Genomic DNA, 15,856 nt, shown 5'->3' with positions numbered 1-15,856 from the left:
TTCTCTCTCCTCTTCTACCTTATTCTTCATTCATACAAGCACATATGCAAGAGTTTAAAAAATTCTTTCCCAAAATTAGGAGTATGAGCCCAATCTTCCATATGATTTTAACAGTTAGTTTGTTTTTGTTTTTGTTTTTGAGACAAAGTCTTGCTCTGTCGCCCAGGCTGGCGTGCAGTGGTGCAATCTTGGCTCACTGCTTCCTCCACCTCCCGGGTTTGAGGGATTCTCCTGCCTCAGCCTCCCAAGTAGCTGGGACTATAGGTGTGAACCACCACATCCGGCTGATTTTTTTATTTTTAGTACAGATGGTGTTTCACCATGTTGGCCAGGCTGGTCTTGAACTCCTGGCCTCAGGTGATCTGCCCACCTCGGCCTCCCAAAGTGCTGGGATTACAGGTATGAGCCACCTTGCCCAGCCACATTTAGTATTTTAATTAATGTATATACAAAAATTCTTTCAATGTGTGTGTATGCAACTGTAGGTACACAGGTGTACACATGATATTAAAAAGTGTTTTTAGTATTCGGTCACAAAGATGAGTCATAAGGTGTTCAGCTATGCTTCTATTGATAATTGAGGGGTTTTTCCCTATTAAACAGTGCTGCAGTAGACATCCTCTTACCTACTTATACCAGTATACTACCATCTTAGTATACTGGTAGTTTTATCACAATAGGCTGAGTTTTAATAAGTGCAATTGGTAGTAAAAGTCTATGTATTTTAAAAATTTTAGTGAATACTGCCAGAGCTCTTTCCAAATAGGTTATATCAATTTAATGTCTAACTATCAGCATATAAGAGGAGCCCATTTGCCCACTTTGTTGTCAGAATTTGATTTTAAGAATTCAAAACAACTTTTGCCAATCTGATAAGCATATCTCATTTTTTATTTTATAGTTCCTTAGGTGGAGAAGGTTTTTATATGTTTTGACTCTTGTATTTCTTCCTTGTTGACTTGTCTATAGAGCTAAACTTTTAAATCCTCTTGTTTTTCTAGGCTGGCAAGGCAATGGATATGTTTGCGAAGATATCAATGAATGTGAGATAAATAATGGCGGCTGTTCTGTGGCTCCACCTGTTGAGTGTGTGAATACACCTGGGTCTTCCCACTGCCAGGCCTGTCCACCAGGTGCTGCCTCAGTTCAATGTCAACCTCCTGACCCCAGTACAGGGAACACAGACATATGAATACGGAATCTAGTGCTCCATTTAAAATATGATTTCTGGCTGAGCGTGGTTGCTCACGCCTGTAATCCCAGCACTTCGGGAGGCTGAGGTGGACAGATCACATGAGGTCAGGAGTTCGAGACCAGCCTGGCCAACATGGTGAAACCCTGTCTCTACTAAAAATACAAAAATTAGCTGGCCATGATGGTGCATGCTTGTAATCCTAGCTACTCAGGAGGCTGAGGCACGAGAATCGCTTGAACCTGGGAAGCAGAGGTTGCAGTGAGCTGAGATCACACCATTGCACTCCAGCCTGGGCAACAGAGTGAGACTCTGTCTTAAAAAAATAAAAAATAAAATACGATTTCTGTCTTAGGAGAGAAAATAGTACAGAAAGTTTTGCTTATCTTGTGAATTCAGGACACATTAGTACAACTCTATGATAAGAAAGAAAAAACATTTTGAATATCAGTAGAAAACAACAAGCTTTACAAACTGTCAAATAGCTACAGAGATAATGCAGAATTTGAAAAGTTTTCTGAGTGGATCACAGACTTACTGTTCCGTTGCCCTCACGAATAATTTATTAATGTCGTGCACTCCTGAGTTGTTTTGCATATACCAAGTTTACTAAACCACAGGCATCACAGTAGGCATATATCGTAATTGTTGGTTTCCCTCCTTTTCTGGAAAGAAGTCTTTTCTGCTATTCTCTAATCTAAATTAAATTACTACCCAAGAAGTTCAGGGAGTACTAAGGGATAAACTGAAACCTTGTATGTTTTAATAACATGGAACTACAGTACTTTGGGCTTCTATAATAATTGACCTCTAAGAACATCAGAGTCACTGTAATGTAAAAATATTAACTTTCTTAGTGTCAGCACTTTCTAAGTCTACCAGTAGTTTTATACATATTTTTTTCATTAGAAACAACCCAGAACATTGTTTATGAAATCAGGTTACTAATTCTTGTTATTTTTCTTTTTTATGAAATTTCATTTGTTGATGACATTTTATACTTACATTTTTTGTTTTGATGATAGAGGATCCCTGATTGGTCTGTTTCATGATATTTGAATCCCAGACAGGCATTGTCCTCCCATCTTCTTGACATTGTTTCTTATGCCCCGGCTCTTGTTCTCATCAGGGTACCAGGGTGATGGAAGAGTGTGCACACTCATAGACATCTGCTCAGTCAGTAATGGAGGCTGCCACCCAGACGCCTCATGCTCCTCAACTCTAGGTAATGACTCATCTCTCTCTTTGGCTTTGGGTACTGTAATATGACCTTCTAAACCAATTCAGCATCTTACACACAAAATCCTCTGTTCTCAAAAATTGTTATTTTGACCTTCAAACCTAAAATTAATCCATGTCATACAACTACACATTTGGCTTTCTTAAAAATGTAATAAACTATGCTTTTTAATGGTCTGCTCTGATTTAGGAGACAAGATAATTAAGCCAGCTAATTAATGACTGTATTCCAACAAGAAGGCAGGAGAAAAGGAGGAAGAAGGCAATGCCACCTTCTTTTAAAGGAGTCTTACATTTCTAGGCCGTTGCTTAGAACTGAGTCTGGCTGCAAAGGGAGGTTGGGAAGTACAGTCTATATTTCAGGCATCCTAAGTCCAGCTGAAATAAGGAGTTCAGAACGAAGGAAGTAGAAAATAGATCTAGGGTGACAACCAACAGTGTTTGCAATGCTGCATAAAAGGGTTTAACCCTGTAATTTAACAAAATACCTACTGCTAAACTTTCTCCAAGAGAGGTTGTATCCATGTATGTATTCATCGACAGTGTATAAGAATACATATTTACTCCATCTTTGACAATAATAGATATTATTATTATTTTTTGTCTTGGTCAGTTTTATAGGCAAAATTAGTTTTTCCATTATTTTCATTTATTCTTTTTGATTACTAATAATTAATACTTTCCATATTTTCACTGGGCATTTTTCTACTTGTTCATCCCCTTTGCTCTCTTTCTTTCTTACTGATTGGTAAAATTTCTTTATGCACTAAGGACATTATCTCATTATCTGTCTTATGTTTTATAAGTGTTTTTCCTGGCATGTTGTTTTTGTTTTAATCATGTAGTGGTAGTGCTATTCAGAAGTTTAGAATTTTTATGTAGTCAAAAAGATAAATCTTTTCTCTTATTATTTCTCCCTTCACAGTGATGTTTAGGAAGGCTTTCTTTACTGAACTCTAAAAATTGTCAAGTACATGTTCTTTTATACTTTTATGGTTTCTTTTTTTATGGTAAGATATTTTATATTTTTAGAATGTATTTTTTATCTGTAGCATCGAATAGAGATCTGGCTTGGTATTTTTGCTCAAATAAGTGGACCCAATTCCATTTCTTGAATAATCATATCTCTTGCTATTTCAAGATACCACCTTTATTTTTTATTAATTTGTCATATACTTGCATATATAAAGAAGAACATATATGTGTATGTAAACACACACACACACACACACACATATATACTTGTGACTAAATGCTTATTAAATGATTATCAACATACCGAAGTGGTTAGGAGCATGATTTCTAGATAAAGACTGCTTGCATTTTTCCCTGGGCTCCACCATATTTTAGCCGCTTGTCCTCAGTCAAGACACTTAATCTCTATGCTTTAGTTCTTCATCTGTAAAATGAGGATAATAATATCACCTACCTCAGGGTGCTTCAGATGATTAAATGAGTCCTTATATGTAAAGTGCTTGTAACAAATACTATTACAAAAATAACTCTTTTTTAATATGGAAGACAGTCATAATGTTGATGACATGAAGTATTAATAACATTTTATGTACTTTTAGGCTGCCCTTCTTTACTACAACCTGTAAGCTTACCCTGGGAATCCTAAAACATTGCTATGCAGAGCTGCAACAGTTTTAGAGCTTACTTACTCCATTTTTCCCTATAAATATTTTTAAAAGAAGTAATTAACTATAAAAATGCATTTCTAGGCAATTATTTATTTAAAAGAAACATTTGTGTTTTTTAATATTGAAATGGAATCTTGCAAGTAATATAAGCTGAGAATATAAGAAAACTTATATTGTGGCCAGGCGCGGTGGCTCATGCCCGTAATCCCAGCACTTTGGGAGGCCGAGGCGAGTGGATCATGAGGTCAGGAGATGGAGACCATCCTGGCCAACACGGTGAAACCTCGTCTGTACTAAAAATACAAAAAATTAGCCGGGTGTGGTGGCGGGCACCTGTAGTCCCAGCTACTGGGGAGGCTGAGGCAGGAGAATGGCGTGAACCCAGGAGGCGGAGCTTACAGTGAGCTGAGATCACGCCACTGCACTCCAGCCTGGGCGACAGAGCAAGACTCCGTCTCAAAAAAAAAAAAAACTTATTGTCATTCAATTCTACTGTAAATCTGTCACACTGTATAATTTGTTCTATTTTTAAAATTATTCAGCAGGGTTTTTCTATCCATCTTAAACAGTTCTTGCTGATGGAGGAATGTAGTTAACTGCCACATTGATTTCCTTGTTTATTTCAATCATTGTGCAGTAGTAGAAAGAACATATATTTCTGCAATGAGATGTGGCTTTTTGCTATTAAGTGAGAAATCTGGAAAAGTCTCTGGATATTAAATTTAGTAAACTTTTGTAATGTCTATGATGAGTGTTTTTTACTTAACATTGCGTAAGAAAACTGTCAAGACACTGGATGCTCTAATACTATTATTAGCTATTACCTCATGTACATCATAATTAATCATGGATGTTAATTCATGTTTTAAATAGACTCAATGATTTCAAATTCCTTTTGACCAAGTTCCTTCCCAACCCAGTTCGATTGCCATTGTTTTAACCTTGTACCATGGTGATGAGGAGCTTATCAGAAGTGTAGGAGAAGTTTTCGTGCTAGTGTTTTGTTGATGTCCCCATATACTTATGTTACTGTATTATCTTCAATCTGTGGTTTTATTGCAAACATCTTTTAGAGACTTAAGTTCATTCTGTGATGGCTATTTAGCCTGTTTAAAACTGGCAGCATGCAATCTGCACATCCAAATAACTGGGGACATGCGGCCTGCCTGTGTAAGCTACACTCCTGTACAGATGTGCTGTACGCACCCTACACATGAGGGGGCTGCTTGCTCTCTGGGCTCCTCCTCATTCTAGCTGTGTGTTTGTATCCTTGGCCAGGACAGGCTGTCTGTGCTCTGGCTTCATCTGTAAAATGGGGATTATAAAAGAGTACCTATATAGGGCCTTTTTTTTTTTTTTTTTTTGAGATGGAGTTTTGCTCTGTTGCCCAGGCTGGAGTGCAATGGCAGGATCTTGGCTCACTGCAACCTCCACCTCCTGGGTTCAAGCGATTCTCCTGCCTCAGCCTCCTGATTAGCCTGGACTACAGGCCACCATGCCCCACTAATTGTTTTGTATTTTTAGTAGAGACAGGGCTTAACCACGTTGGCCAGGCTGGTCTCAAACTCCTCACCTCAGGTGATCTGCCTGCCTCGGCCTCCCAAAGTACAGGGATTACAGATTCCATAGGGCTCTTTATTATTATTAAAAAATTTTTTTTTGGAAATGGAGTCTCACTCTGTCACCCAGGCTGGAATGCAGTGGCACTATCTCAGCTCACTACAACCTCTGCCTCCTGGGTTTAAGTGATTCTCCTGCCTCACCCTCCCAAGTAGCTGGGGTTACAGGCGTGCGCCACCATGCCCGGCTAATTTTTGTATTTTTAGTAGAGATGGGGTTTCTCCATATTGGCCAGGCTGGTCTCGAACTCCTGAACTCAAGTGATCTGCCTGCCTCAGCCTCCCAAACTGCTGGGATTACAGGCGTGAGCCACTGTGCCCGGCCCTCTATTGGGCTCTTGAGAGGATTAAATCAGTCAGAGTAAGTCCAGTGCTTGCAACAGATAGTTTCATCCTAAGAATCTCCTTTTCTGCGTTAACTCCTCCATGATGAGGAATGTCTGTCTTCCGCAGATGCAGCTCACCTTTGTGCACAGCTCAGGACCGACCATCTGACATATGGGCTGACAGCACCCATGTCAACCCAGTACGTCAATAATGTATGGAAGGCATTTAATGGCTTTCTTATTTTAAGATAAGAAATACAAAAATAAAGATTCTAATATTTTCTCCTCATACCTTGTTTTGTCTGCCCATCAAAATACGCAGACTGGATGTTGGTGGATCCTTGTCTAGACAGCAGATTCTGAGTTTAGATACTGCATCTGAACAGAGGAGCAGACCTGTATTTACACATTTTTTTTTTTATTTCTGAACAGGTTCCTTACCTCTCTGCACGTGTCTCCCGGGTTATACTGGAAATGGTTATGGGCCAAATGGATGCGTGCAGCTCAGTAATATTTGCCTAAGTCACCCTTGTCTAAATGGACAATGCATCGTGAGTCCTTTGTTCTTCCTGTGGACAGAGAGTACCTGAGAATAATTTTAGTTTCACACCTATAAAATGTATCATTATAGGATTCAGGAATGTTAAGATAATGAGTCAAGTTTCAGATAAGGAACTGTTGAGAACTCTCAGATAAAAGATAAATAATGATTTTAGTTCTCAGGAAAAAACACTGAGTTAATTTTTTGTCTCAGTGGTTTACGAAGTACTAAACTATGTCTGCAGTTTGATCTAAATAAATCTGACTTATACTTAACAATTACATTTAAACTTATTAATAACAAGCTAGACCACTAGAAAATACTTATATATACATATATATACATATATACATATATACACACATATATATATATATATTTGTAGCACCTGTTAAATTTATCAGTAGGCCGGGCATGGTGGCTCACGCCTGTAATCCCAGCACTTTGGGAGGCTGAAGCCGGTGCATCACGAGCCAGGAGTTTGAGACCAGCCTGACCAACATGGTGAAACCCTGTCTCTACTAAAAAAAAGTTAGCCAGGCGTGGTGGCACGTGCCTGTAATCCCAGCTACTCAGGAGGCTGAGACAGGAGAATTACTTGAACCTGGGAGGCGGAGGTTGCAGTGAGCTGAGATCGCACCACTGCACTCCAGCCTGGGCAACAGAGCGAGACTCCATCTCAAAAAAAAAATTATTATTATCAATATAATAATTATATAGATAATTGTATATATTACAATTATCTATATAATTATACATATATAATTATTACATATATAATTATTATTTTTAATATATAATAGTTATATATTATTTTATATATAATAATTATATATAATTATTATTTATTTTTTATATATACTCCATGGCACTACATTCCTATTATTTGGATTGATTAAAGTGTATTGTGTATCCATTTGTTTTATGGTATTATGTGTTTTTTTTTTCCTTAGGACACAGTCTCTGGTTATTTTTGTAAGTGTGACTCAGGTTGGACAGGTGTCAACTGTACAGAAAACATCAATGAGTGTTTGAGCCACCCCTGTTTGAATGGAGGAACTTGTGTTGATGGCGTTAATTCTTTCAGTTGTGAATGCACACGTCTCTGGACTGGAGCTCTCTGTCAGGTTCCCCAGCAAGGTACAGTCAGCATTTCTTATGCCACGGATGCTCACAGCATAGCAGCAGCATCCTTTAGTGAGTCCCTCAGCAGATTCCTCTGCTGAACCCACTTTCTTGTCCAGTTGCTCAGATACTGAGAACTAAGTCTTTCCCTGCAGAAATGGTACAAAATTCACATGGTAAATATTTATAAATCTCACGTAAGAATTTTTATTCCAAAGAATAATTACATTAGTATTTGCCATTTTCACTATGTCCTTTTTGAATATAAAACATGCTAAGGTATTGTCTTTTATGGAAGTTTTCTGAGGAGCAGTCACTTAATTTCCCTTAGAGTACTGCATTGAATCAAGTCACTCTCCCTTCCCAGGATACACAGTGGCTTCCCGTTGCCTGTTAAATAGAGACTGGGATTATTTTTCAATGATCTTCTAGAACCAAGTCTCACTCGATCCATCTAACGTTTTTTTCACTAGTTCCCTAGAAATACCTTCACTCAAGCAAGTTTTCTTTCATCACCAGACTCCGTGTGCCACCATGAGTTTTTTCCACTGTGTTCATTTATTTGGAATGTTTCTCCCGATAAACCTCCTCACACGTCTTCCTTGTTTCTCATCCAGATGTGTCTGTCCCTCAGGAGCACTTCCCCCTCAGCTTCCTCCATAAAGTCACTTTTGACTCTTCTGCCCCTCACTTAAACTCCTGATTTGGAATCAACACTTATTGAGAGGTTGTTATATGTTTAGGACAATAGTAGGCCCTATGGAAAAATAAGAAAGTATAAAATACTGTCTCCACTTATGAACTGCTCACCTTGCAGTTGAGGAGACAAGACCAACCCCAATGGGAGAACAGATACAAGAGTTAAAGATATGAACTACGTTGTGTGGGGTGAAATTGGGTGTCACAGGGACATAGAGAATGGGAATCAGTGAAAACATAAGACATGGCAGTTCATGGAGCAGGTGATGAGGCATCAGCTGAGCTTTGAACAAGAGGTGGGATTTCCATGGAAGTTGACAGAAAAAGGGGACAGAGGAGAGGGAATGGCAGGGCTTTTGTCTCCAACCTTCATTACTCAAATTTTCTCTAAGTTTGTCAGCAGCAGGGTTACAGTTGCCCAACCTCTTCCTTTTAGAAACCTCTGAAAAGCACAGTTCATCTTTTCCTTTGCAGTCTGTGGAGAGTCCCTCTCAGGAATAAATGGAAGCTTCAGCTACAGGAGCCCGGATGTTGGTTATGTTCATGATGTTAACTGCTTCTGGGTTATCAAAACTGAAATTGGAAAGGTAAATGTAGTAACTGTTGCCCAAATGCATATTATATTTGTATATATAAATATGGAGTATGTGTATACATTACATAAAATACATGCAATGATAATTCAACTATCATATATTGAGTGTTTACTAAGTACGGAGTGCCATTATTTTGGCTAGACATATACCTACCTTTTTATAACCTTACATTAATTGTTTGAAATAAGTCACAGGGGCCAGGTGCAGTGGCTCTTGCCTGTAATCCCAGCACTTTGAGAGGCTGAGGTGGGTGGATCACCTAAGGTCAGGAGTTCCAGACCAGTCTGGTTAATATGGCGAAACCCTGTCTCTACTAAAAAAAAAAAAAAAAATTAGCCAGGTGTAGTGGCACATTCCCGTAATCCCAGCTACTTGGGAGGCTGAGGCAGGAGAATTGCTTGAATCCAGGATGCGGGGTTTGTAGTGAGCGGAGATAGTGCCACTGTACTCCAGCCTGGCCAACAGAGTGAGACTCCATCTCACAAAAAAAAAAAAAAAAAAAAGTAACAAGGCCAGGCCTGGTGGCTCACGCCTGTGATCCTAGTACTTTATGAGGCCGAGGCGGGCGGATCGCCTGAGGTCAGGAATTCAAGACCAGCCTGGCCAACATGGTGAAAATCCGGCTCTACTAAAATGACAAAAATTAGCCAGGTGTGGTGATGGGTGCCTTTAATCTCAGCTACTCGGGATGCTGAGGCAGGAGAATCACTTGAGCTCAGGAGGCAGAGGTTCCAGTGAGCTGAGATTGTGCCACTGCACTCCAGCCTGGGTGACAGAGCAGACTCTGTCTCAAAAATAAATAAATAAATAAATAAATAAATAAATAAATAAATAAATAAGAGGATCCTCCTTTTATAGATGAAATAATGAAAAGTAGGTGAAGCTAAACATTTTTTGTTAACACTTCTTAGCTTGTAATTGTAATAGTTGAATTTAAAAGTCAAGTTTGTCTGGTTCCAAAGTCCATGCTTTCTCCAGTATGAATGATTCTCTACACTGGTTGACTGACTGCAAGCCACTAGTTAATTTGTAAAATCATGTTGTTACTGAGACAGTATTTTAGAAGATGGTCGCTCAGTATTATGTTGATTATTATGCAAAAATGGCCACTGATATTAAGATAGTTTTCTTATCAAATGTCTTTGCTCTGCCATGTTCTATGCTAAGTGCTTCATATACATTACAGCATTCCATTTTTAACTCTCATAACCCTGAAAGATAGAAATTATTATCTTCATTTTACACATGAGGAAACAGAGCCTAGTGCCATTGAGAAGTGTGTCCGGGTGCATGTGGTTCCAAAGTGGCATGCAGAGACTCAGACACAGGCCGGTCACCTCCACAGCCTGTCACTCTGAGCCGCTCCGTGAACGCTCTTCAAATTAAGATCCAAGTCCAAGGTTTTTAGTGCTCTTATACCCGACATTAATTACCCAGGCATTTCTAAATATTGTTTCTCAACCACCTCCTGCATTCATAAAAATAAAGTGGTATGTCTGAAGAGATAAAATTTTCCCTTGAAATCCCTATTAACTTTTTCCAGCAAACTATTACAGAGGGCATTGTACAAGGGTCAAAAACATTTTTTTTTCCCTTGAGGAGGGAGGACTATTTGCGACCTGGTAACCTCACACTAAAATAAACTCCAAAATAAATTTCCCAGTGGGTATGCTATGTGAATTTCCTTCCTTCCATTTAGTTTTCATGAATTCTGTTTCCTTGCATTGAAAACATTCTTTTGAAAAAAAAATTCTTAGGTGAGAAACTTGTAATACTTTTATGACCAATTTGTAAGAAAATTCATCTTGTTTGTTTTCTTGATTATTGTGATTTTATATCTTCTCACTCATAATGGACATAATATGGTAGAAAATATATACAAATCAGGATAGTTCAATTAATGAACATTTGAGTTTCATTTAAACTGTTTTAAGAAAGTCATGTAGTAATAGGTAACTGATCTTAAAATACCCTAGCACAGAATTTCAAAAATTCCTTATATTCTTTTTCACTAGCTGAATATTGTTGTGATTTTACATTCTGATGAAAATTAAATTCGACAGCCTTCTTTTGATTGTTTATCTCAAATGAGGTTGTCAGTACATTTCGTAAGTTATATTACTATATTTGAAGTCTGTATTCTAATCCACTCGGACACATTTTTGTGTTTATTCTCTTCTACTTGTATGCTCAGTATTTTTCCTGTTACCTTCCTCTCATTCTCTACTCTTGGTATTACTCATCCTTTAATTATATCCAGTCCCTGAAGCCTTCCAGGCCTTGCTTGTCTACATCCCGCCTACTCCGCCCACACCTGAGCGTGTCGGTCTGGGCTGGCATCAGAATCTTAGCCCCTCTGGAATCAACATCCCTGGCGGGCAGTGATGAATGTCTGTGTGTTTGATACAGGCCACAGGTTATTCAGGGAATCAGGGTGTACATTCTTGTGAATGGTAATATTAGCCAGTTAAACTTAATTCAGGTAGATTTTCAAATCTCCAATTTATTTTACTGCTTTGGAAACAATGTCAGTTATACAATTGAAATACCTTGGTCTGGTGGACTTGACAAGTTTAATGAAATTGGGGTAAATCTATGTTATTAACATTAAGATTTTTTGATATATTTTGATATTAGTTGGAGTTTGTTTTTAACAATATTTAGCACAAGTTATTTAATATATAGATTGCCGTATGTACTGGTGGATAATTAGGGAATGATAGATCTAGCTCTTGAAAGTGCCTCAGTATGAATGCTGCCTAGGAAGTGGGAGAAATACTTTAAAATTAACATGGAAGTAAAAGATAATATATGTGGCCTTTGTGTTTTTAGGTCCTGCGTATCACTTTCACTTTTTTCCGGTTAGAATCCATGGACAATTGTCCACACGAGTTTCTTCAGGTGTATGATGGAGATTCCTCCTCTGCTTTTCAACTTGGAAGATTTTGTGGCTCCAGCCTCCCTCATGAACTCCTCAGCAGTGACAATGCTCTCTATTTTCATCTCTATTCTGAACATTTAAGAAATGGGAGAGGCTTTACAGTAAGATGGGAAACACAGCAACCAGGTATGTGTGAACCTGGAGAAAAAAACACGCAAAAATTTTGAGGTTATTAAGTTCTCTTAATCAGTGTTAGACTTTTGGATACATGAGATGTTTTGGAATCTGAAGATATATAATATTTTTATAATTTATTTTATTTTATTCATTTATTTATTTTGAGACAAGGTCTCACTCTGTTGCCCAGGCTGGAGTGCAGTGGCCTGATCAGGGCTCACTGCAACCTCGACCTTCTCTGCTCAAGTGATCCTCACACTTCAGCCTCCTGAATAGCTGGGACTGCAGGTGTGCACCACCACTCCAGGCTAATGTTTTGTGTGCTTTTTGTAGAGGCGGAGTTTCTCTATGTTTCCCAGGCTGGTCTCAAACTCCTGGGCTCAAGTGATCCATCTAATTTGGCCTCCCAAAGTGCTGGAATTACAGGCATGAGCCACTGTGGCCAATCATAATTACTTTAAAATCAAATCAATCTAGAATGAATTAGAATTTATTTTGTGTCTAAAGACAACAAAATTAGCATGAAATAGAAGGGATTAAAAAACATGAGTCTTAGTTGGTCCCTTATCAAATTACTGAACAGCCTTTTTATAAGCTCTGCTAGTAGTTTATTGCAGAAATATTGAGGACATTGTCCACCCCTTCATGTAGTATTCCTTCATCTTAATGATCACTCAATAATTTTTTCTTTTTGTTATTATTTTGTTTTAATTATTCTATTTTCTTTTAAGTTTTTACTATGAAAGTTTTAAACAAATAAAAAGTAAAGAGATCACTATACCAAGCCCGCAATTCATTCATCAATATATCTGTAGATCAATTTCAGCATTTTCTCATCTTTTTTACTGGTGTTTTTATCTATCCTGATGCTACCTAGGCTTAACTTCTGAAGCTTGAAATCTGAGAGTGTAATTTCAACTCTGTTCTTTTCAACGATGTTGGATACTGTGCATTTCCATATAAGTTTTTGAATCAACTTGTCAGTTTTCCCAAAGAATTTTATGGGAATTACATTGAATCTATAATTAACTTTGGAAGAAATGACCTCTTAAAAATATTGAGACTGCCAATGCATGAACATAAATTATTTTTAAATTTAGTTCTCTTTTAATTTATCCTGGCAATGTTTTATAGCTTTCAGTGTCTAAGTATTCCATATCTTTGTTAGATTTATTTATAGATATTTGATATATTATGCTTAGTGAAATATTAATTTTCTAAAATTTAATTTTCACTTGTTATGTGAAAATATGTATTTTTAAAATATTTGATTTTGATTCCATATACATTGTTAAATTCATTCATCATCTCTAATTATTTTTTGTAGATTCTTTTGGATTTTTTAAACATACACAGTTACATCATCTGTGAATGAAGGATATTTTTACTCTTCCTTTCCAGTCTTTGTAACTATTATTTCTTTTCCTTGACTTATTGCCCTGGCTAGGACCTTCAATACCAAGCCGAATAAAAGTGGTAAAAAGGAAATCCTTGTCTTTTCCCCAGCTGCATGGGGAAATGCTCAATATTTCATTGTTGAATGTGATGTTAGCTGTAAGTTTTCATAGTTAACTTTTATCAGATGAAGAGCGTTCTTTCCTATGTCAACTACTATTGCTGTATAACAAATTTCCCACCAATTCAGTGTTGTAGAACATTAATCATTTGACTTTGTTTCTGATTTTGTGGGCCAGGAATTTGGAAAGAACCTAACATGACAGTTGCTACTTGAAATCTATTCAGCAGTTATAAGCAAGTGTCAGCTGGGACTGTAGCTGTCTAAAGGCTGGACTGGGCTGAATATCCAAGATGGCCTACTCCAATGGCTACCAATTGATGCTGGCTTTCAATGAGAGTTCAACTAGGCTATGGACCTGAGTGCCTACATGTGGCTACTCTAAAAAGTTTGTCTTAGAATAGTGAAACTTTTTTCGTGGCAATTGGCTTCTCTCTGAGCAAGCATTACAACAGAACCAGACAGGTGCTGCATGGGATTTTTTCAGCCTATGTTTGGAAGTCATTGTGTTATTTCTGCCATACTCAATGGGTTAAATTAGTCACAAGCTGACCCAAATTCAAGGGGAGGGGACATAGGCCCACTTCTAAATGGGAGAGGTGTCAGAATTTATAAACCATTAAAAAAAATCCACGCCTTTTGTTCCTAGTTGCCAAGAATTTTAAAAAATCATGAATGAATGTTGAAACACATAAAATACTTTTTCTGACTCTATTGAGGTGATCATATGTTTTTTGTCCTCTGTTCTGTAAATATAGTGAGTTAAATTGATTGATTTTGAATGGTGAATCAACTTTGCATTCATCAAATATTTTCCATTTGTTCATGGCAAGTTATGCTTTTTATACATTGCTAGATTTTATTTGCTAATATATATTTTTAGGATTTTTATATCTATATTTGGGAGATATTCTTTTGTAATTTTGTCAGGTTACAGTAATGTCAATCTTTTAAAATTAATAGAAAAGTGTCCTCTCTTTTTATATTCTCTGGAAGGATTTGTGTAAGATTGACAATATTTCTTAAATGTTTGAAATAATTTACCGTAAAGTTAGTTGAGCCTGCTGGCTTCCTTGTGAGAAGGCTTTAAATTACGATTCAATGTATTTAATATAGATCTATTCAGACTTTACATCTCTTCTTTTTTCAGTTTTGGTAATTTTTTTCTCAAGAAACTCATCTGTACTTTCAGAATATTTTCTTACTATGTTTTAGTGTTCGTAGGCTCTGTAGTGATGTCGTCTCTTTTCATTCCTGATATTGATAATTTATGTTATCTTTTTTACCTTGACAAGTCTTACTAAGGGTTTGTTAGTTTTACTAATGTTTTCAAAATTCCAACTATTGGCTCCGTTAATGTTTTCTGTTGATTTTTATTTCATTGATTTTCCTCATGGTTTTATCATTTTCTTCCCTTGTGTTATTTTGCACTTAATGTACTGTTACTTTAAAAATTTTTCCTAGCTTCTTGATTTGGAAGCATTGACAAATGAGTTTGAACTTTTTAGAATTTCTAATGTATGCACTAAAACTAATGCATTTTCCTTGGAGAACTTTTATTTGCATCCCACAGGTTTTAATATGTATGTTTTCATTAGCATTCAGCTGAAAGTATTTTGTCATTTTTATTTTGAATTCTCTGTGACTATAGGTTTTATGAAAATTATACTGTTTATTTACTGATGTGATCACTAATCATGCAGTATATTATTTCAATCTTTAAAATTTGTTGAGATTTACTTTATAGACTAAAGTCTATTTTGGTGCATTTATCATATGGACAGGAAAGAATGTATATTCTGCAATGGTTAGATGTAGTCCTCTACATATATTAACTTAGTCAAGTTGGTAAACAGTGTTTTTCAAATATTAAATTTCTTTACTGATTTTAAAAAATATTTGCTTTATTACTTAGTGAGAAAGTTATAGTAAAATCTCAAACCATGATTATAGATTTGCCACCTTTTTGTTCTGAAACTTTTGCTTTATATATTTTCTTATATTATTTTTATCTTCTTTTCCCAATCTTTCAAGCGTTTATGTTTTTCCAGCTTTATTGGAGCTTAATTGACAAATGAAAGTTATATATATATATAAGATGTACAATGTAATGTTTTGATATTTTGATATATGTGTACCTTGTGAAATGATTACCACAATCAAACTAATATATCTATCATACATAGTTACCATTTTAGTCAATATGGTGAAAATATTTAAGATCTACTCTCAGCAATTTTCAAGTGTATAATACAATATTGTTAATGATAGTCACCATGCTGTACATTAGATCTCCAGAACC

General features: G+C 36.7%; 1 protein-coding gene across 1 annotated transcript in view; it reads left to right on the top strand.

Annotated features, from left to right (window-relative positions):
- CUBN (cubilin) overlaps window positions 1–15,856 on the top strand; it is a 304,926-nt gene that overhangs the window by 17,855 nt on the left and 271,215 nt on the right. Inside the window, exons 9-14 of the mRNA XM_054503528.2 lie at window positions 1,002–1,133; window positions 2,322–2,417; window positions 6,452–6,570; window positions 7,514–7,700; window positions 8,859–8,971; window positions 11,813–12,047. Of these exons, the coding sequence (XP_054359503.2) occupies window positions 1,002–1,133; window positions 2,322–2,417; window positions 6,452–6,570; window positions 7,514–7,700; window positions 8,859–8,971; window positions 11,813–12,047 (882 nt within the window). The remainder of the gene's footprint in view (window positions 1–1,001; window positions 1,134–2,321; window positions 2,418–6,451; window positions 6,571–7,513; window positions 7,701–8,858; window positions 8,972–11,812; window positions 12,048–15,856) is intronic.

The sequence above is a fragment of the Pongo pygmaeus genome, chromosome 8, assembly GCF_028885625.2.
Source record: "Pongo pygmaeus isolate AG05252 chromosome 8, NHGRI_mPonPyg2-v2.0_pri, whole genome shotgun sequence".
NCBI classification, from domain to species: Eukaryota; Metazoa; Chordata; class Mammalia; order Primates; family Hominidae; genus Pongo; species Pongo pygmaeus.
Note: the sequence above shows the minus strand (reverse complement) of the source record. Positions and strands in the feature narration are given on the sequence as shown.